Source organism: Anser brachyrhynchus (genome assembly GCF_964034855.1).
Source record: "Anser brachyrhynchus genome assembly, chromosome: 15".
Classification (NCBI taxonomy): domain Eukaryota; kingdom Metazoa; phylum Chordata; class Aves; order Anseriformes; family Anatidae; genus Anser; species Anser brachyrhynchus.
The window spans coordinates 16,454,116-16,474,510 of record NC_137733.1 but is presented as its reverse complement, the minus strand read 5'-3'; the positions used below and the strand labels follow the sequence as shown (position 1 = coordinate 16,474,510).

The 20,395-nt window shown below is 61.5% G+C and overlaps 2 protein-coding genes across 12 annotated transcripts; one reads left to right on the top strand and one right to left on the bottom strand.

The window, feature by feature from the left end:
• Positions 1–258: 258 nt before the first annotated feature.
• Positions 259–9,069, bottom strand: LOC308178335 (testis-expressed protein 2-like). 11 transcript variants are annotated; one of them, XM_080556852.1, is made up of 13 exons: positions 8,404–9,069; positions 5,937–6,076; positions 4,309–5,177; positions 3,992–4,192; positions 3,604–3,907; positions 3,116–3,333; positions 2,764–2,910; positions 2,544–2,643; positions 2,242–2,374; positions 1,999–2,136; positions 1,587–1,799; positions 1,355–1,475; positions 259–895 (listed from the first exon to the last, which is right to left on the bottom strand). In XM_080556852.1, exons 3-13 carry the CDS (start codon positions 5,158–5,160, stop codon positions 770–772), a joined length of 2,553 nt encoding a protein of 850 aa, XP_080412978.1. In that variant the 5' UTR covers positions 5,161–5,177; positions 5,937–6,076; positions 8,404–9,069; the 3' UTR covers positions 259–769. The 11 variants fall into 11 exon arrangements, with proteins under 11 accessions (XP_080412978.1, XP_080412984.1, XP_080412979.1 ...); XM_080556858.1 differs by lacking the exon at positions 8,404–9,069 and adding exons at positions 6,877–6,983; positions 7,077–8,200 and having other exon boundaries at positions 3,116–3,907; positions 5,937–6,062; XM_080556853.1 differs by having other exon boundaries at positions 3,116–3,907; positions 5,937–7,871.
• A 68-nt stretch (positions 9,070–9,137) lies between these two features.
• MSRB1 (methionine sulfoxide reductase B1) lies at positions 9,138–11,972 on the top strand. Its single transcript, XM_080556849.1, has 4 exons — positions 9,138–9,292; positions 9,674–9,816; positions 9,920–10,034; positions 10,638–11,972. The coding sequence occupies exons 1-4, from the start codon at positions 9,238–9,240 to the stop codon at positions 10,667–10,669; spliced, it is 345 nt and encodes a 114-aa protein (XP_080412975.1). The 5' UTR covers positions 9,138–9,237; the 3' UTR covers positions 10,670–11,972.
• Positions 11,973–20,395: the final 8,423 nt, after the last annotated feature.

Here is a 20,395-nt window from a genome sequence, read left to right as displayed (position 1 = left end):
CCTTCCTCTTCCAGAGCAGAGCAGGTACCAAGCAGCATTTCTGCCCAGTTGCTGCTGGGAGCATGGAGCCTCCCCGCTACCTGCCGCTGCCCAGCCTCACTGCCCAGCTCTCCCCTGACCATCTCTCGCGTGCACACCCCAGCACTTCTCCTGCCAAGCTGGAGGCACGATCCATGGCTTTCTCTCTCCAGGAACCCCACATGTGGCATCCATCCAGCCATGGGAACGTGTGTGCAATAAGATGGCTGCTAGGTAAGACTGGGCAGTGATGGGTTTATTCAGGTTTTGGACTCGTTTCCCGCCCATGTTTTCCTTGCAGCCCAGCTGCCAGCGGGAAGGGTGTGATGTGTCCTGGAGTTGTGATGCCTTGGGTCGGTGGTGATCACAACTCCTTGAATGTGGAAGCTGTCTTTGCATCCTGCACCCTCTTTGGGAAGCAGGCAGGGGAAAACCCGGCCCTCTGCTGGTCTGGAGCTGCCCCCTTGGCCAGGAGGAGTTCTGAGATGCTGGTGGGAGGTACATGAAGTTCTTGGGTCTCCAGCAAACCCCTTTCCCCGGGGTCTGGTTCAGCTCCAAACATGTGCTTGCAATATTGAAGGAGGCGGCTCATCTGTGCAGGAGCAGGATGTTGAGGATGAGATGAACCAAGAAGCCCAGACCCCACGGTGTCGCACTGGGTGCTATCAGTGGCCAGGCCCCAGCTAACTCTGCGTCCCAGCAAGGTCTCCGAGCCCTGTGCAGTGTCTCTGCCCTGCCCATGGGCTGCACGTCAGAGCCTCCTCTCTCCCCTGGCCGGTAGGTCCCTGGGCAGCTCCCCAGCGGGTGGCTGAGGGTCCAGGCCGGAGTTCATGATGGGAATGATGAGATCATCCATGTTCGGCATCACCAAAATTTTCTGTAAAGAGGAATCCAGAAAAACAAGAAAATAGTTTTAAGTTCCACTACCTGAGTGCTGATGCTCTGGCCTGGAAGTGGCCGTGGCAGGAGCCACAGGAGCTTGGGGCAGAGATCAGGGCTGAGCACAGGTCCTGGGCCCCCATCCCCTCAGCAGCACTGACCATGCCTCGCCCTAGAGAATTACCAGCTCCGGATATCTCTGGGTAGGAACAAGCAGGAGCAGTTTATCTTTGGGCAGCTCACCTGTATGGAGGGCTTCAGGAGTGGTTGTGGCAGAGGGCAGTGACAAGTGCCTTGAGGATATTCAAAGGGGTTACTCTCTAGGGGCATTTGGGTACCTGAACATCTATGGGGAACCTTCTGTTCTTTGACCAGAGATCTCAAAGGTGAGAAGCAGAAAATAAACCAGCAGGGTTTGCTCAGCCCTTTAACAAACCCAGCCCTTTGGGACAGGCACCTGAAATTCATGCTGCAGCTTCTTCTCGATCCACTCGGTGACATGGAGGAACGTCACCTCCCGCTCACCCAGCTTGGGGCGCACCTTCAGCTCCAGCTGGGGTGGGACACGGAAGCTGTACCTGCGAGGGGAGAGGACAGCAGCAGAAAGCATCAAGCATCACGTCCCATGCACGTGGCACAGCCCCCGTGGCCAGCTTGTGGACCCCCCCGGGAGGAAGGAGGGCAGGTACCAGACGCGGTCCGTCGGCGGCGGAGGCACGTTCACGGCCAAGGTGCCCGCCAGCTCCTGCACCTCCACCGTCAGCAGCAGCGGCGTGTTGGAAACTTCCTCGATCTTCTTTTTGATGAACTCGTTTTCGGTGGCCTTCTGGAAGTACTTGGACTTGGCGATCTTATCCACAAAGCGCAGGATCTTCCGGCCTGTGCTGTTCCCGCTGACGTGGCTAAAGTAAGGGTGGGCTTAAAGTAAGCCACAGGGTGAGACCCGGAGCCGTGCTGGGGCTCGGCGCCCCCCGCCACCTGCCACCAGCACCCCCCAGGGGTGGGACACCCTTGCCAAGGGCTGCCACGAAGCACCAGGGCCCCTGCCTGTGCCTCCCCCAGCACCTCCCTTTCTGCCCCCGGCCCCGAGCAGCCCCTCACCCCTCGGTGCCAGGCGGGGGCACCCGCTCTCCCAGGGCTCCTGCGGACTCTGCAGCAGCGATGTCCTCCTCGTCGGAGGAGCCGGCGCTGGACGACTCTGCGTCGCTGTCTGCCAGCAGGATCAGCCGAGGCCTGGCCCTGTGAGCCCCGGGCTGCATCAGTGGGTGCCCTGGCACCAGCACCCTCTCGCCTCGCTCAGGTGGGAGGATGCGGATGCCACCCAGCCATGCACGGTCACCTTACCCCTCTCCTCCTGCCTCCACCGGGCCGCTGTCCTCTGCAGCACCCTCCTTCCCCAGCTTGCAGAGGTTCATCTTCGTCTCAAGGGTCATCTGCAAGGAGCCGCTGTAGGTGACCTCTGTGTCCACCCAGAGCCCTGCCGGGGAGGGAAGGGGCGAGCCCCTGTCAGTGCCACAGGGGCTGAGGGCTGCTCACGTGCCCACCGAAACCTCCCTGCTTTGGGGACGGGGCTGGGACCTCAGTAACAGCTGCTGTGGAGCCAGCCCTGGCATCCCTGCCGCTCTGCAAGGCTGCAGGGTTCGTACCTCGGTCGTTGATGGTGGGCTTGGAGGTGCTGAGGATGGAGGGGATGGACGTGCCCATGTCCAGCTCCGTCAGCGTCAGCTCGTTCATGAAATACGGGAGCTGATGGAAGGAAACCACACGGGGATCGTCACCACAGCCTGGCACCCACCGTCGGGACAGGACGGGGCGCTTCTTGGTGCTGCCATCTCCCGTGACACCAGGGCCGTTCGTGCTTCTCACCTTGATCTTGCTTAACTTCTTCTGGATCTTGCTGGCCACCTGCTCGGCCCAGTACCGCTCCTGGAGGAAGTCCCAGAAGATGCGCCCCACCAGCGCGTTCACCCAGGCCGTGCACCCCTCGCCGCGCCCGGCCGCGTCCTCGCCGAGCTGCGGATGGGGAGAAGCCACGAGCGCCTGGAGCAGGGTGGGACCTGCAGGCTGGGGCTCTGCTCCCCAGCACCGCGGCTCGGCCGCTCAAACCGTGGTGCTGGGAGGGAGGAGATGAACAACGGGGCCGGGAGGCACCAGCGCTTGTGGTTCATGGCCTCTGCTCAGCCTGGCCGGCTCCGAGGGCTGGATCTGCCCCACTCACCTTCACGGGCATGGGGCTGCTCAGCACGCTGTGAGGGGGGCTCTGCTCCGGGCTGCCCCCCGCCTCTGCTGGCACGAATCGGGCCATGTAGGTGCTGTAATCCAGAAAAATCTTCTGTCGGACATTTCCAGCCAGGTCCTTGGGTCTGACGGCAGAGGGGATGTCCTCGGTGCTCCCTCCACTGCTGCTGGCAGCGCTCTGTGGAGCTGGTCCCATCCCTGGGGACACGGGGACATGACCGGGCTGGCTGCGGCGAGGGGTGACATGGTGCCCAGCCACAATGCACGCGCGGTGACGTGCCGCCCACCCTCTGCCAGAGAAAGGGGATCCTCCAGGCTCCCCCTGCTGCTGCACAAACTCTAGGCTGGTGAGCCCTGTCCCAGCTCCTCCACCTCGCTCCCCGCTGCCTACCCAGAGCCTGTCCTCCTGCAACGGGGCAGCTCCCAGCCCTGGCTCGGTGCCGGTGCGGAGCAGTGGCCGCATCTCACCTGGCCTGGCTTCACCACGGCTGCTGCTCGGGGTCCCGTGGCAGGCTCGCAGGAGGTGCTGGTACCACTCCTCCTTCTCCCTCCCCGTCCGTCCGAAGAGGTACAGGCACCTTTCCCTGCAGTCCCCCGGGACGTCCTGGATGGGCACCTGCGGCTTCTTCGTCCCTTCGTCCCCCTGCAGCTCTGTGCCATGTTCATCACTGCTCCTGTGCTCCGTGTCTGCGCGGTCCGGGAAGAGGATGCAGATGGGGTATTTCTTGTTCCACAGCCGCTTTCGGGCTAGGCAGGGGGGGCAGAGGAAGACCTGCAACACCGAGAGTGGCCGTGAGGCGCTGGGGGTCCTTGCGAGGGGAGAGCCCCCCAGTCCCAGGGGCAGCTCCGCAGTCACCTTGGCATCGGTCATGTCGTAGCAGCGATGGCCGATGAAGGTGGCATCGAGGATTTCCTCCGCGAAGGTGGCCCGGCGTGGGATGTTGTTCTTGGGGTAGGAGAGCTTGAGGGTGGCCCCATCCAGAGTGGCCAGCACCGAGTGCGTGAGCGATGGGTGGTAGAGCTCGGGGTCGTAGACGTGCAGCTGGTTCAGCCAGCCCTGGAGGGGAGAGGATCTGGCTGCTCCGTGGTGCTGTGCAGGTTTGGGCAACCCCAGCACTCGGCTCCTAGCACCCAGCCCGCAGCACCCAGTGCCCGTGGCCGTCCCTCTCCTACCTGGAGGCCATGGGCTCCCCGCGGGCCCCCCGGGAGCAGCTCAGGGCGCAGGCGGCCCCGCGGTGGCGGAGGCTTCAGCAGGAGGAGCAGGACGGCGAGGAAGCCCAGCAGCAGCCCGCAGGTGAGCCCCAGGCAGAGGCCGGCGGCGTAGGGCGGCAGCGGCAGGACCAAGTAGCCGTAGGCGAGGAGCGCGACGCAGGCCAGGGCCCTGCTCGGCACCGACCCCCCCGGCCGGGCTGCTGGCGGCTGCTCCGGGGGCTCGGCCTCCTGCTGCACGACCTCCACCACCTGGATGACGTCCCCGTAGGAGCAGATCTCGTAGCGGCAGTTCAGGCTGGGCTCCCAGGGGCTCCAGTCCCGCACCCGGCGGCCCCCAGCCCCTCGGCCCCCCGGCTCCCCTCGCCCGGGGCTGCCCCCTGCCTTCCCCCGTGCCGTGGGGCTGCTCTCCTCGGCCATGAGCCGGCTCAGCCGGCTGAGGGGCTCCTGCACGGCCTCCGACAGCCTCCTCTTGGTGTCCTCCAGCTTGGCCTCCCGCAGCCGGAGCAGGGCGGCGCGGCTCTCCGACGGGGAGACGCTGGGCGAGGACGGGGCCGTGCGGGATTTGGCCAGGCTCAGCCGTGGCTGCGGTCCCCGCGGGATGTCGGCCAGGAGCATCCCCGCGGGCTGGGGCGAAGGGAGAAGCTTCGTGTCCCCGTCCATGGGGAAAACGATCCCGCAGCCGCTGTCCTCCCTGGTGCTGGCGGGATGAGACTTCATCCCATCGGTGTCCCTGTGCCAAGGAGAGCCTGGGGATGGTGCCAGGGTTGGGGAGGCGTCCGCTGCTGCCACAGCCTGCTCTGCCATCGCGCGCATCGCCGGCGGTGCCGGTGCTGCCGAGGGAACGGGAGGGAGCAGCTCAGCCTGGTGCCACGTCGAGGCACAGCGACAGGCGCGGGGCTGCCTGAACCCCTGAGCATGTGCGTGGTGTCAGGAGGAAGGATGGCAGCTGCAGGCCAGGCTCTCAGGACCATTGTGGGGCCGAGCCCAGCACCCAGAACATGGGGCTGAGCACGGGGAGCTCGTCCTCCACCCCCACCCCTCCTCTCACAGCATCCCCACGGCAGGAGCGGGGCTGAGCAGGTCCCGGCTGCAGGTGGGTGCTGCCCCTTGGGCTGCCTCGTGCCTGGGATGCGCCTCACCCGGGATCTTCAAAGCACTTTCCTATCACGAATTAATTACAGGCTGCGTCGCAGCTGCCTCCAGCTCCATTTATGTAATCTCATGCTTCGCGGCTTTTGCTTTGCTCCTGATTTACACGCGCCAACTGTTAACCCCAAATAATCTGGGGGGATGCCCCGGTCTGGGGGGGGAAGGGAGAGATCACAGCAGGTCCTGGGGCTGGCAGCCCACGGGGAGCGGTGCTGGGGAGCACCTTCCCTCACCTGCAGCGATGCTCAGGCAGGATCTGCCCCCTCTCAAGGGCGCGCTCCTCGCATTTACTCGGCAAACCCAGCACCAGGCTGGCACCACCCAGGGCTCCGGCACCCCCAACGCACCCTGAGCCTGGTGGCTCAGTGCCACAGCCGTCCCCAGTGCCACAGCTGTCCCCAGTGCTGTCCGTGCCCCCCCCCAGCCATGGCCGTGCCTACCAGAAAGCCCCGGTGCTGATCTGTGGCCCCGTTGGCTCAGGGGCTCAGCAGCTCCCCTGCGCGTGGCACGGGCTCGGTGCTCCACTGCGCCGTGCCTGGTGTTTGGTTACCTCTGCTCCGGTATTCCTGGGTTTTAAAAGCTTAAAATTAAAAAAAAAAAAAAAAAAGAAAAGGGAAAAGAAAAAGTCTGTTTCCTGAGAGACCATTAGCAGAGTGGAAGACTGAGATAATAATAGCCTGGGTTTATATGGGAGTTTTCATCTGGCAGGGACAGCAAGTACAGCGGGGGCTACGCGTACGCTGCTGAGACGCAGCCACCTCTGGGGAGCGGGGGTGGCCGGCGGGGTGCGGAGCGGGGGGACAGACCCTGTGGGTGCCACAGCGGGGCCACCCTGAGACAGAGCACTGGGGGCTCCGTGCGGGGCAGCCCCGGTGAGGGTCTCAGCTCAGTGCTCAGAAAGCAAATATTGAGCCTAGACGTGTCTCTGGAGACAGCTTCGGAGTCTTCTCATTTCTCTCTTCCTGGCTCAGGTGCAGGATCCTGACTTGACGTGGTGCAGAAGGAGACACAAGCGCAGCCTGGACAGGGCGGTGTCCCCCAGCACCTTCCCATTGAACACCCCCTTCACACAAGGCAGCAAAAGTGCTCCTGCCGTGCTTCGCTGCCCGGCGCTGGCTCCCGCCAACGAATGATACCTACACCCTCCCAGGTGGGCCATTGCCAAAATGGTGTTTGCTTTTGATGTAAAAACAAGGAGAGTTAATTGAAAAATTAATCTCCAGCAGCCCTCTGCAGCTAATGAGAGCTGCCGGTGGCTGCTGGAGGCGGGCTGGCACCGCTAGCGGGGATTGTGGCAGAGCTCTGCCTCCTCTCAGAGAGGTTTTTATCACCCAGCCAAACAAGTTGGAAATCCCTCGTCTAATTATCTTCACAACATACCGCTACAGAAACCAAATTGCTGTGGTTACGAGTGCTGTAGCTGGAGAGCTCCCTGCATTATCCTGTGATTAAGGAGCGCAGGGCTTTGAAGAAAGTCTCACTGCAACCTAAGGACATAAATTTTCTGCGTACCGCCATCTGACAAACGCAGACTGCTTCTAGGCAAAAACCGAGAGCTTTTAGTGCAGGCACGGCTTCACCTCCTGAAAAGGCTTCAGCTAGCAGAACAGGGGCTGGGTGGGCGATGCTGCCGCCACGCAGGGTCCCGGGGGCTGCCGCGGCTGCTCCCGGAGCCTGCCTGCTTTAGGCTGGCTGAAAACCTGCGCCTGGAACGTGTACGCGGTGGGTCAGCCTGCTGGGAGCCCTCCCTGGTGCCCCACTCGTTTGGTCTCGGCGGATCAGGAGAGGCACCTTCACGGCCACACGGCGCCCGCTCCCCGCACAGCCCCACGGAGCGCCCTCGGCTCCCCGCCGCCCCAGCCCCAGGCTCGTCCTCCCTGCGCCTGCCACGAGCCATCAATCCCCTGGGCTCGAGCGGGAGCGCGGCTGAGCCCGCGACGCACGCCTGACCTAATTTAAAACGGCAGCATCCAGAGGGCAGGAGCAGTGGCCCGGCGCGGGGGGCTCCACGTGCCGGGCAGCTGCAGCCCCCCCGACAGCAGCCCCGGGCTCTGCTCCGGGCTGCGGGACGTGGACGTGTCGCCGGCAGGAGGGACCGGAGCCCCTCTAAGCGCTCCGCTCCGGGCCTCGGGACTCCTGCAGCTCCGTGGGACGGTCACCCACGTGTGCCTGAAGGGCCCCAGCTTTTTTTTCCGCTCTCGCACCGAGGAAGGCGCGATCTGAGCGAGAGCCCGCAGCCTGCGTCGTCCCGGAGTCCTCGGGTGAAGCGAGTGGCAAAGAGCCTCGTGGTGCTGCCTGGTGTTCCTGAAGGAGAAGCTCATCGCCCCCCCCGGGCCTGCCAAGGAGCCGGCTGGCTCCCGCTGCCTGCGGTTCACCTTCACAGCAAAGCCGTTACCTTGCAGCACGCCGGGCCGCCGCCGCCTCCTTCTCCGGGAGCCCCCGCGCTCCACGTACCCCACGGGGGGTCACAGCTCACATCCCACACCCCCTCTCCACGCCAACCCCACAGACCCAGGCCCAGCAGGGACGGTCCCCACAGGGGCTGCTGGAACCTGGGTGTCCCTTCGCCCCCCCGCTCCTGGGGTGGCGGGACGGACCACCGTCCCCGCTGAGCCTGCAGCCCACGGCGACCCCCCGCTTTCTGCCCCGTGGTGCCCGCAGCGTGTCCCGCACCCCTCCGGCAGCGTGCAGGGCTCCCCGGGGGTGCCTGTCCCCCCGTCCCCCTGACCCCCGTCTCCTCCGCTCTGGCCCAAGCCCTCCCCGGAGCCGCTCGCCGAGCCCCATCGCACGGGGGAGCCCCCAGCCCCCAGCCCCGTGCCGATCGCTGCCCGGCCTCCGGCACCGCTCCGGGCACCGGGGCTGCCCCCGGCCGCTCCCTGCGGGGCCCCGCTCCCGCAGCGCCCGTACCTGGCCCGGACTGCCGGGAAGGGTCGGTCCTGGGGCCGGGGGGCCGGGCTGGTGCCGGTACCGGGGGAGATCGGGGCCGGTGCCGGCAGAGGGGGCGGGCGGGGGGCAGCGCCGGTGCCGGTACCGAAGGGCTGATGCCGGTGGCGGGGCCGGTGCCGGAGGTGAGGGCTCGGCTCTGGTCCCGGTGCGGGGTCTGGGTGCCCGGTGCGGAGCCGGAGCTCGCCCCGCTCCCGGTGCCGGAGCATCCGCAGGACCGCGCCGGGCCCCGCTCCGCCCCGCCGAGCTCCGCCCCGGGGCCGGTCTCGGGGCCGGCTCCGTTCGGCTCAGCCGGCCCCGGTGCGGCGCGGGCGGTGCGGGGGGGGGGTGCACAGCCGGGACCCACGTCCTGAGCCCGCCCGGGGCCGGTGCGGCGGAGCCCCGGCAGGAGCCGCCCCCTCCCCTCTCCCGGGGCTTCGCGGCCCCGAGGGGGGGGGCTGGGGGCCGGGCTCGGGAGCACGCCTGGGAACGGGGCCGGGCCCGCAGCACCGGGGCGGCCCCAAAAAACCCCAACACCGCGGGACGGGGCGGGGGGAGCGGCGGGCACCGGGGGAGACCCCCCCCTCCGGTGGGACCCCCCCCCCACGGTGGCCCCGGGGCTCCGCGGCGGCTGCAACGGCACGGGGCGGGCGGAGGGGGCGGGGCCTGAGGCGGGGCGGGGCAAGGGGGCGGGGCGTCAGGGGGCGGGGCGGTGGGCGGGGCACCGGGAGGGGCGTGGTCAGGGGGCGTGGTCAGGGGCGGGGCAGTGGGTGTGGCAGTGGGCGGGGCGGCGGGCGGGGCGGCGGAGGGGGTTCCGCCATGTCGTTCTGCACCTTCTTGGGGGGCGAGGCGTTCCGCGACCACTTCGAGCCGGGTGAGCGCGGCCGGGGGCGACCTGGGGGGCCGGGGGGGTCCCGCTGCGGGCCGGGGGGAGGCCGGAGGGGTCCGGGGGGCCGCCTGTAAAGGGATTCGGGGGGGTACGGCGCGGCCGGGGGGCTCCATCCTGCGGGGCTGGGCTGGGGGCGAGCCCCAGGGGGGCGAGGAGGTTCCGCTTCGGGTCGGGGGGAGGCTGGAGGGTCCGGGGGTGCTGGGCCGGGGGTGAGCCCAAAGCTCCCTCTCGGTGCCCGGCCCTGTGCTGTCGGCTGCACCGAGGGGTAGAGCCCAAGTGCGCGGGTGTCCCGGGGCAGCTGACACGGCCCCGGGGCTGCTCGGGAGTCTCAGCGCTGAGCACCCCCCCTGCCATCCACCCCCCCAGGCATCTACACGTGCGCCCGGTGCGGCTACGAGCTGTTCTCCAGCCGCGCCAAGTACGAGCACTCCTCGCCCTGGCCGGCCTTCACCGAGACCATCCACGAGGACAGCGTGGCCAAGCGCAAGGAGCGCCCCGGGGCCTTCAAGGTGACGGTTACGAAACTCTCGGGAAGGGGCAAAAAAAGCCCCTTTCTCATAGCAGGGCCCGTGCTGAGAAGGGCCCCTTGTGACCCCCTCCTTGTGTTGCCAGGTGTCCTGTGGCAAGTGCGGCAACGGGCTGGGCCACGAGTTCCTCAATGATGGGCCCAAGAGGGGGCAGTCCCGTTTCTGAATATTCAGCAGCTCGCTGAAATTTATCCCGAAAGGTAAGGGCTGCGCCTCACCGGGCTGGCTCCGTCCTCGTGGTTATTTGGGGGCCGCTGCCAGCCTGGCTGCACGGTGAGGGATGTGGTAAGCCCGGAGCCACCCAGGCCCCCAGCAAATCCCACACGCCTCAGCCTGGTCTGTGGGTGGCTCTCGGGGGGCTCTGGGGGCTCTCTGAACTTGCACGGTGGAACGTGGGGCGTGCTGGAGGTGCCCCAGGTCCCCGTGTGTCAGGGGAGCAGCTGAACCGTGGAGGCTTTCTGCTGGCAGTGCAGAGCCAGGGCAGGATGGCGCTGAGCTTGCTGGCTCGTTCCCCACAGTAGTCACGTGTGAAGTCTGAACGTTGCCTCTACTTTATGGTAGGGGAAGGCCAATTCTTCTTTCTCCTGTGGTTATTGTGTAGTTTGCTTCCCCAATGTCAGAAAAAGGCTTTGGGAGGCTGTGTCTGACCTCGGGGCAGCACCCCAGCCGTGTCTTGCTCTTCTGATTATCCGACTGCGATGCTTGTGAAGCACGAGCTGTGTGTAGCAAAGTAACTATAAACTGGGCTGGGGGGTCTGGAGGAAGACATAAGGGCTCTGATTTCTTTCCTCCCCCTCTTCCAGGCAAAGCAGACAAGGACCCAAAGGAGAAGTAAGCGAGCTGCTCTACACGACATGCTGCTGGGGGCTGATCCTGTGTTCACATCTTGGGGTGCACTGGGAGCAAGAGGCCCCCCGACAAAGCTCCTGGTTCCCCCGGGCCGGCTCCATGCTCCGAGGCGTTCCCATTCTGGGTGCTGGGAGGGAGCTGGGAGGGGAGGGGGGGCTGTGGCTGCACTGCACTTGCTGGGGGCCGGGTTGTATGACCCGTGCCTGAGGTTATTTTGCACAGATTGAGCTGAAGGCTGCAGCTCTTCATTTTACCTTCCCTTTCCCCCTCCCCGACCATCTCTTCCCCCAGACATCCCTGCCTCTGCCAGCAGCTGCCGCTGAGTCCTTTCTGCTTTGCCCACCGCAGCAGCACGCGTGCCTGCAGCCCTACTCCGCTGGGGCAGTTCTGCTGGTGACCAGCAGAGCCGGGGCTGCCTCAGCGCCGTGGCCAAGACGGGCAGGCTCTGCCTTGCCACCGCTGCCACCCAGAGCCGCTCCGCTGACATCTCGGGGGGGGGGGGGGGCGGTGCTGGATTAGCGGGGAGCAGAGCCTGGGTTAATCTCTGGTGCTATTCTGGGCTGGGATCATGGTATGAATTGCCCTCTGTAAACCCTTCCAGGATGCTGGGGCAAGGATGTTCTTATGACCCTGCTGGACAACACCCAGGTGTTTCACCCCTTGACCCACCTTGCAGGCAGCAGCGGTGGTTCTGCATTTGCTGTGTCCTCTGGGCCTGGCTCTGGCTCTGCCTCGCGGCAGACCTGTTATTACTGTGTTGTAACCCTCGTGGTGTTAACGGTTCCTCCTTGCTTTACGCTGCTGTAAGGGAGGCCAGAACCAGGCTCACCGACTGCACCTTGCACAACTCAGGCTTTAGTAGTCACGTTTGCGTTCTCTCTGCACTCAGAAGGGCTCTGACACTGATTTCTCTTTAATTCAGGGTCTGATTTGTGGCCTTCCCTCACTGTCCCACTTTGCTCACTGCCCAGAAACCAAATCCTCCTCTTTGGAATCGATACAGCAGGGTTTCTGGGTACAGCAAACCTTTGACCCATGGGTCTAGTGGTGTAACTGGTGCAGCACGTGAGCGGGGTGGTGCAGCCACGCCGCAGCGTTACGGTTCGGCTGCGCTCAGGGCACTTTGGGGGCTTTTATCCACGTGCTTTGTGCCTCCTCAGGCCTCTTGGGCTAGAGGGAACGGCACCGGCCACAAGTGCAATGTGCCAGCTCGTTCCCTGGAGCTCACTGCTCATCTCGTACCTCTTCGAACACTGAAAATAAACCATTGATTCACTGTGTCAGAGAAATAGCCGCCTTATTTTGTCTTTTAAAAGCATTTCTGCTGGTGCCTGGGGAGCCCACCCTAGGCTTCCTCTCTGGGGGATTTCTTGGAGGTGGTCCCAAGGATGGGGAGGCTCCGGGTAAGGCAGGCCCGGGACACGAGCGAAGCACGGACACGTGTGGGCAGAGCTTGGCCCCTCTGGAGGCCTGGCAGCGACCTGGGAATGGGTTGCCCCCGGTGTCCCAGGGGTGCAGGGCTGGTGGCCGAGGTGCAGCACGGAGCAGCCGGGCAGCCGGCCTGCTGCGGGGTCCGCAGCCGGGGTGTGCCCCTTGAGGCTGGGGTGGGTTTGTGTCTTACCCTGGGTTTTGGGTGGGAGGATGCGGATGCATTGGAAGTCTTCGGGCTTTGTGAGGGTCAAAACTTTAACCGCGGAAGGTTTTCTTTATCCTTAAATCACCATTTCAGCTCAACTGCAGGCGCTTTTAGGCTGTTTCAGCGTGTTCTTGGTAAATCATGGCCTGTGGCAGGGAGTTCTGGGAAGAAGGGGTGAGTTTTAGCAGTGTCTCAGCAGTTTCCCTGTAAGAAGCCATACGTGAGGCTGGAAGCCACAGTTGTTGGTGGCAGCTCTGCTGTCCCCGGCTCCCCAAAGGTCCCTTCCCGGCTTCATGGAGGCTGAAGGCTGAGCTGGGCTTTGCTGGACCCCTTGTCCCCCCCCGGTGCTGCCTCCTGCCCGGTTGTCCCCAGGCGGACCCAGCGCCTGACCGGCTCCGTTACACTAATTGCTAATGAGATCCCGGCCTGAGTTCCAAGCCACTTTTCAGCTAATTAATCCCCCCGATCCGCTGCTGTGCCTTCAGCCTGGTGCCCCCGAGGCAGGGCTGGGGCCTTCTCCCAGGGCCCAGGTGCCACCGGGAGGGGACGGGGGGGGGGGGACACCCCCCTGTAATTCGGATTGCCGGCAATTCGGATTGCCTGCAGTTCGTGGCGCGGCCGCGGGAGGGTGCCCGCGGTGTTCCCAAGGCTCTGCTGAAGGCTGGCTCCCGGCCCGGCGGCTTCCCCCGGGGCCTCCCGCGGGGCGCGGGGCGCGAGCAGAGGGCGGCGGCGCGTTCCCCTCCGGCAAGCAGGAGGAAAGGCGCCCCGGGCCGAAAGGGGGAAAAAAGGGGGGGGGAGGGAAGGAGAAAAGGAAAAAATGAGAAAAAAGGGGAAAAAAGGGGAAAAGGGGAAAAAGGGGAAAAAGGAGAAAAAGAAAGGGGAAAAAAGGGAAAAAATGGGAAAAAAGGGGAAAAAAGGAGAAAAAAGGGGAAAAAAGGAGAAAAAGGAGAAAAAGAAAGGGGAAAAAAGGGAAAAAATGGGAAAAAAGGGGAAAAAGGGGGAAAGGGAGAAAAAAGGAAAAAGGGGGAAAAAGGGGGAAAGGGAGAAAAAAGGAAAAAGGGGGAAAAAGGGGGAAAGGGAGAAAAAAGGAAAAAAGGGGAAAAAGGGGGAAGGGAGAAAAAGGGGAAAAAGGGAAAAAAGGGGAAAAAGGGAGAAAAGAGAAAAAAAGGGGAAAAAGGGGAAAAAGGGAGAAAGAAAAAAAGGGGAAAAAGGGGAAAAAGGGATAAAGAAAAAAAGGGGAAAAAGGGGAAAAAGGGAGAAAAGAGAAAAAAAGGGGAAAAAGGGGAAAAAGGGAGAAAAGAGAAAAAAAGGGGAAAAGGGGAAAAAATAAAAAAAGGAAAAAATGGGGAAAAAAGGAGAAAAATGGGAAAAAAGGAAAAAAAGGGAAAACATGGAAAAAAAGGGAAAAAGGGGGGAAGGGAAAAAAGGGAAAAAGCGTGGGAAAGGAAAAAAGGGAAAAAAGGGAAAAAGGGGGGGGGAAGGAAAAAAAGAGGAGAAAAGGGGGGAAAAATAATAAATAAATAAATAAATAATAAATAAATAAATAAATAAAAAGCCCAGGATGCCGTCCCGGGGATGAGATGCTTTCCCGACCTCTGTCTGGAGCTGCTGATGCCGCAGAGCCTGTCAGGGGAGGCTCGAAGGCTTCAGGCACGGTGCTGTGGGTGCAGGACGCGGCCCACCAGGGACAGGTTCCCCCCAGGCCTCCCCACCTCCTCCGGGCACCGCGGGTCCCCCGGCCCCGCAGCGAGGGGATCAGCGCCGGCCGTCCCTGCCTGCACGGCTGGCCTGGAGCAGCCCTTCCCCCGCCATTAATCCTAATTTTATTATTGCGCTAATGTCAATTCTGGCTTAATAAGAAGATTTTGCTTAGTTGGGCAAAAGAGGCCCCGTATTGGCGACGTGGGTTTAATGACATAAAGGGCTCTGAAGGCAGAAATTGAATTACGTTAGCAGGCCGACGTAAACTTCCCTGGTTGTTTAAAAAATCATTAATTTCCTCCCCCGTAGCCTCCAGCTGACCTCGCTTTTTAATTTTTTAATTTTTTATTTGCATGACATGAGGTGGACTTGCCTCTTTGACCCTCCTCAGCGTGGCTCCGGTGGAAAGCTGAGCGGCCAGGGCACAGCGAGATTCAGATTAATTCTCCTAATAAAGACGACAAGCCCTATAGAAATTACGTTACGCGAGGAAAAAGAAGATGACCTGGAGGCATTAGGAAGCTCTAATTACCGTTATTCTTTCGAGCAAGTGCCACAGGAAGAACAAGGAGGCTGCCCAGGGAGCCCTCCACCTGCAACGGGTTTCTTTAACCTTAAATTTTCAGTTTTATTTCAATTTGGCCACTACCAGGTGAAGGGGCTCAGTGCTGCTGAGGGGGCCAAGGCCGGGTTCGGGTTGCCCCTGCAATCCTGACCCTTTGCAGGGTCCCAGCCCACTGGGTACCGCGCTCTGCAGGCACTTAGGAACACCACTTCATTTAAAAGGAATTGTTCCAATTCCTTGCGGGGCCGTAAAACTGCAGCGAGGGCTGGAGCTGGTTTGGTGTCAACTGCAGAAAATAAAGTTATGGGAAATTAAAAAAAAAAACAAACCCACGCACCCCGCTGGTTTCCCTGGCACGCAGGGGGCTGTAAGGAGCCAAGGTGCCCCCCCCCAGCTCGCCTGCCAGCGCCCATCCCAAGAGCACACCTGTCAATAGGGCACATCCAGCAACAGCTGGGGAAAATTAAAGGCTTATTTCACTTCGTTTGCCGATAATAACTTCATCTATCTTTATTCCGGGCTGCCTCCCACCCGGCAGCCGTCGCTCGCCTGGTGGGAGGGAATCGCTGACCTATTTCGTGGAGTTTGCTTAATCCCAGTGAACCTTCCCAAGCCACGAGGTGAGGAAATTTGTTTTCAGTTTGCGGCGCGCGTTAATTAGGGAGATAATGACTGGAAACACTCGGAGCGAGTCTGAGCTCGACGGAAAAATGTTTAGCCCAAGGAAAATTTAAATCATTTTTTCTTCTTCCCTGGCTGCTGAGATCTGACTTTTTAAGGCAATTAGCGAGTGTTTATTTGTTAATCAGCCATACTTATACGCTTGCTTTGGGGTCTTATCTCACGCTCCCAAGTGCACATCGCTTCTAATCATAATCCGCATTTTTGATGTGTGAAATACCTGTCCCGGGATGCTGCGCGTGCTGCCGGCTGTGCCAGGATGCGGCGATGGGGCTGCCGCTCATCCTGCCCGGTCCTGTGCCTCCGCCTCTGCTTGCTTCTTCCCACGGAGCACCCAAAGATCCCTGGGCTCCCTCCGCATCCCAAGCGCATCCCGGTTTCTCGGGGGTGCCTTTCCCCACATGGGTCTCCCCCAGAGTCTGCCCGGGCCGTGCCACGTCCCTCCCGGCTCACAGCGGGGCCGTGGGGGTGCAGGGGAGCTGTGGGCATCCTGTGCCCCTGCATGGAGCTGCCGGAGGAACCCTCCCCAAGGCGCCCAGCAAAGCTGCTCTGGGATGCGCCAGCATCGCTCCAGCACTGCTGGGGGGAGCTTGGAGCAAACCTCCCCCTTCTGCAGGGTCCGGCACAGCCCCACGGCCGCCGCTTTCAGCAGCAGATCCCAAGCCCCCCAGTGACCTCGGCCCACTGAGAAATTTGACTTTTGCCTGAAAACGTGAAGGCAGCCACGCTCGTGCCGCTTTGCGGGGCACGCCGGACATCGGCGGCACTGGGGACCCGTGGAGACACCTTGGACGCAGCAGGACAGGGGTTGGGTGTCCCCCCCGGGGGCACAGGGCTCCCGTGGCATTTCGGGTGCCCCGGCTGTGCCGTGCCCCGGCTGTGCCGTGCCCCAGAGCCGGCGATGCCCACGCCGGGCTCTCCCCTCTGCCCGGCCATGCGGCGTGCGCTTCTAAGCGCTGCGCTTCACTGTCTGTGGTAATGATTTGTTGCTTGTAAAACCACCGTGATTAACTACAGTTTAGCCTCCTAGTTTCATGTCTTATCATGTTTCATCTCACACAAAAGACATTTACAGTCTATTTTCAACTTCAAAGCAAATGCTTCTTGCGTGAGCATTAAGGAAGGCAAATATTTAAGCAGAACCTGCATGGTATTAGCGTCTCTTGATGTTCCCTGCTGAGCGAGGATTGATGGCTGCCTGAAAAGGCAGGTTTTTCCTATTGTTTTATGCACCAGTGATTAATATTTCATGTTCCCACTGTTACATATTTGCTGGCTGGCACTGGCCTACCCTGACAGTGCTTTCTCCGTGTTTTACATGTCTAGCTTTTATGCACTTCAATATAGGAAGTGTGACTCTTGGCAGGGTCCTTGGGTCTTATTGAAGCCTCCTGACCAAGTTTTTCGAATTACTTTCATCTTGATGGCATTAGGCTGATAGCATGTTTCCTTTTCCCCCTGGTATCTCTGTCCTGTCAGTTTGTGGTGCTCTGCCCCAGCTTTGGGGGTTGCTGTGGGATGGGGACAGCAGCATCCCTCCCTTCCTGGCCGTGTGCCGCCTTTCCCTGGCAGGGACATCGGGGACGGCACTGGGGCAGGGGCTGTGCCACCCCGCAGGGGTTTGCAGGGCTTGCACTGGACTCACCAACACTTTTGCATTGTGCAATCAAGCCCACAGAAAAAAAAAAAAAAGAAAGGAAAAAAAAACAAGTTCCCGGTCAACCTTGTCAAAGCAGCAGGAAAATAGCCCAGGACCAAATTCCTCTGCTTTGAACACGGTGGCACACTGGTGTGCATTTGTCTGAATGCAAAACATATTAAGACCAGGAACTGCGAGGGACGGCTCTGCTTATCATCTAGCTTGGAGTTAATATAATTCAATTAGTATGAACAGTAAATATAGCTCGTTTTAATTTAGATGGAGGGCTTGCTGCAGCTCTATCCTTTAATTTCAGGAGAGGGGAAGCTGTGGGAGGACTGCCAAGAATTTCTGCAAACCCCACATCATCTCCAGGGCCGCGGGCGCTTGCTCCGGGTGCAGGGGCCACCTCCGAGTGGGCGCCCATCGAGGGGTCTTCCCCCGGGCCGCTGGAATACGGAGGCAGTAAACTGCACCAGCGTTGGATGCGAAATAGAGACTGGAAAGCCACCAGGAGGAATAAGCGGCGCAGGCTATTTAAAGAGGAAACGATCAGCTCGGGAGAGAGCTGCAGACATGTGTCTTCAGGGCTGTGCTGCGTTCTTAGGAGATTATTTTAAATGTGTGCATCTTTTCTGCATCACGGTCTATCTTTGTTCCCCCTCTGACGTCTTGAGTCGGGGATGGTATTTTATGGCCACGGCGGTGCCTGCCAGCAGCACGACAGTTCTGCTGGAAATTAACTTCTCCGAGCTTTAAAAACCTCGCAGCCATAAAATTCAAAGTAAGAGATCAAACCAGTTAAGCTCAGATTAATCTAAGCCACCGGCTCTGGCAGGCGCAGCATCTAGGCTCCGACGGGGGATGAAGTGCTCGGGAAGCGCTCGGCAGCGCCGGAGCAGGTGAGCTGCTGCCCTGCTTCTCGTAGCCACGTCCCGTGTCCGTCTGTCCGTCCGTCCCGGCACAGCATGCTCCCTGCTGCCCGTCCAGACGAGTTAACCCCGACCGTGGTGCTTCCTGCCCGCCCACCTCGGACGGTGGGGCAGAAATGGGGTGGCTGGCTCTTTTTTGAGCGGGGTCTGCCTTGAGCCGAGTGGGGCTTGTGGGCGCAGCGTGCACGCGAGTGTGCAAACGTGCACACGGGGCGAGGTCGGTGGTGGGTCAGGGGCTAATGAAGCTCATGAAGTACATCCTCCTCTGCTCACTAGGCCAAGTGGAGTGTTTTCTATCATCCCTCCTGACATTACCGCATAACTTAGATTGCACTTAATTAAAATAGCTCATTTAACTGATGGCTCCTCAGATGCAACGCTGGAGGTTGTCCGCTCTTCCTGCGCAGCCCCCGCGCAGCGCGGAGGTGCAATAAGCGGGCACGGCACGATGCACTGCTCCTGCTCCGCCACACTGTAAGGAAGGAACTGCTGCAAACGGCATCTGGGGGGCAATGAAAATGCAAAAATCCAATCCCCAGACCCGTGATTGGTATCGATCCTGGGTAACTGGAGCTTGCTCTGCGTGGGAGCAGCTGCCCAGGAAGGCGTGCAGCCCTGTGCCCCCATCCCATCCAGGGTGCAGGTTTTAGCTGGGTTTAGATGAACATCTCTGCCTGGGTATAGATGAAACAGAGGAAAGTAATGAGAAGCTGTCATTTGCCAATACATGCTGAAGGGCGAGACAGGTCGTGTCTTCAATTACAGCTGCTCACGTGCGTGAGTCGCCAAAATATGCAAGGTATTCGTTTAATTTCTCCATTTGAGGCCAGCACGGTATCCTGATACTTATCAAAACAGAGGTTTGGATGTATGCTCTGGGGAGGAAACTTACTCTTGCAGACAGCCCACGTCAGGCCAAGACACCACTTAAACCTTCACAACTGTGCCTAGATTGAACCTGTATGTGGGCGTGGGCTGGTCTCCTGGCGCGGGATCGTTTTTACCTGGTGTTGTGCAGGATCTGAATTTCTCCTTTGCACAGCAGCAGAGATAAGTGCTTCCCGATCCCTTTCCCCAAGGCAGGGCAGTGCCCGTGGGAGCTGTGGCCACCCTACGCTTGGCTTCCACCGGGCTCAGGAATTTTTCCCTGGCTGTCCCCGGTGCCTGGGGATGGGGCTGGGGCTGGCGCCCGTCCCCGCCCCAGCGCTGTGGCTGCGCTGTCCCTGGGGAGACGTGGCAGAGCCACACCGGTGCCCTGCTGGCAGCTCTGGCTTCAGGGCTCCAGCCCACTGGGAAGGGTAAATGACTGCAGAGCCATAAAGAAGTCTGTAAAATTAGCGGCTAATTAGCAGTGACTGTGGTGTGCGCTGCCACGCTGCCGCTCCCTACGAGGGCGGTGCGCGTTGCACAGCTCTGCTCCCCAGACTGAGGCATTTGCATGTGCCTGTAGCCCAGAGCTACCAGTCTGTAATTGCAAAATTAGGACAAAACAAGTGATTTGTTGCTACAAATGATAGGAGCAAACAGAAACACCTCCCATCAGCGCTCTCGCAAGGCTGACATCTGCCTCCAGCCGCCTCCTGTTTCCATAGCTCTGGTCTGCGGGAGGTGACGGGGCGCGCAGCAGGAGCAGGGCTGTGCCTCGTCCCCCGGGCAGGATGGGCGCTGCTTGTTCCAGGTGTCTGCAGAGATCAGCAAGGGTTTGGGTTCCTCTGCTCCCTGCGTGGAGCACAGCGTGCAGGGATGGATGGGGGGGCTGGAAGTGGAGCTGGGGGCGGTGATGCGCCACGTGGTCCCCAGCCACATGTGGCCCCTTGCCGTGTTGTCCCCTGCTGCCACAGCCCCAGTAAAGGCTCTCGCTGCCTCTGGGCTGCTGCTGGAGGTGCTGGCTGGGTATCGGGCTTGTGTCGGGGGATTTGCAGGGTCGGTGCTTTCCCTTCCCTCTGCTTTGCCTGCAGGCAGCCCCGAGCCAGGCAGCCACGGAGGCGAGCCGAACCAAGCACCGCAAAGCATTTGCCATAGAATCTGAAGAATTTGGAGTGAAACCCCCAAAGAAATTAAGCACAGATGGGTTACAGGGGAAAAAAGAAATCCGAATTCCTCCTGCCGCTCGGTGCTGCCTCCAGCACAGCCGCTCGTCCCCGCTGCGGCTCCGTGCTGGCCCTGGGACCGGACAGGCACCGTGCCGGGGTCACCGACTCCTCCACCGGGGACGGTGCCAGGTGGCTCCCGATGTGCCCTACAGCAGCCGGGGCTGTCGCTGCTTCCCCAGCCCCACGGGAGCCATCCGGAGCCCCACGCCTCTGCGCATCCGCTTCCCGCCGTCCCTCCCCGCCCTCCTGCCCACACTCTGTGCTTTTTCCACCCCGAGCCCCCTGCGGCACGCCATTTCCTGGTGTCTGAACGCAGGGCCAGGCAGCCACAGCTGTCCCCGCAGCAACGTGCTGTGTGCTGGCGGGCCCCTGGGTGCCAGCAGGATGGTTTGTCACCCGGAGGGGCGAGGACTGCCCCGCAGGGACTGCAGGTTCCCATCCCGCAGGGACTGCAGGTTCCCATCC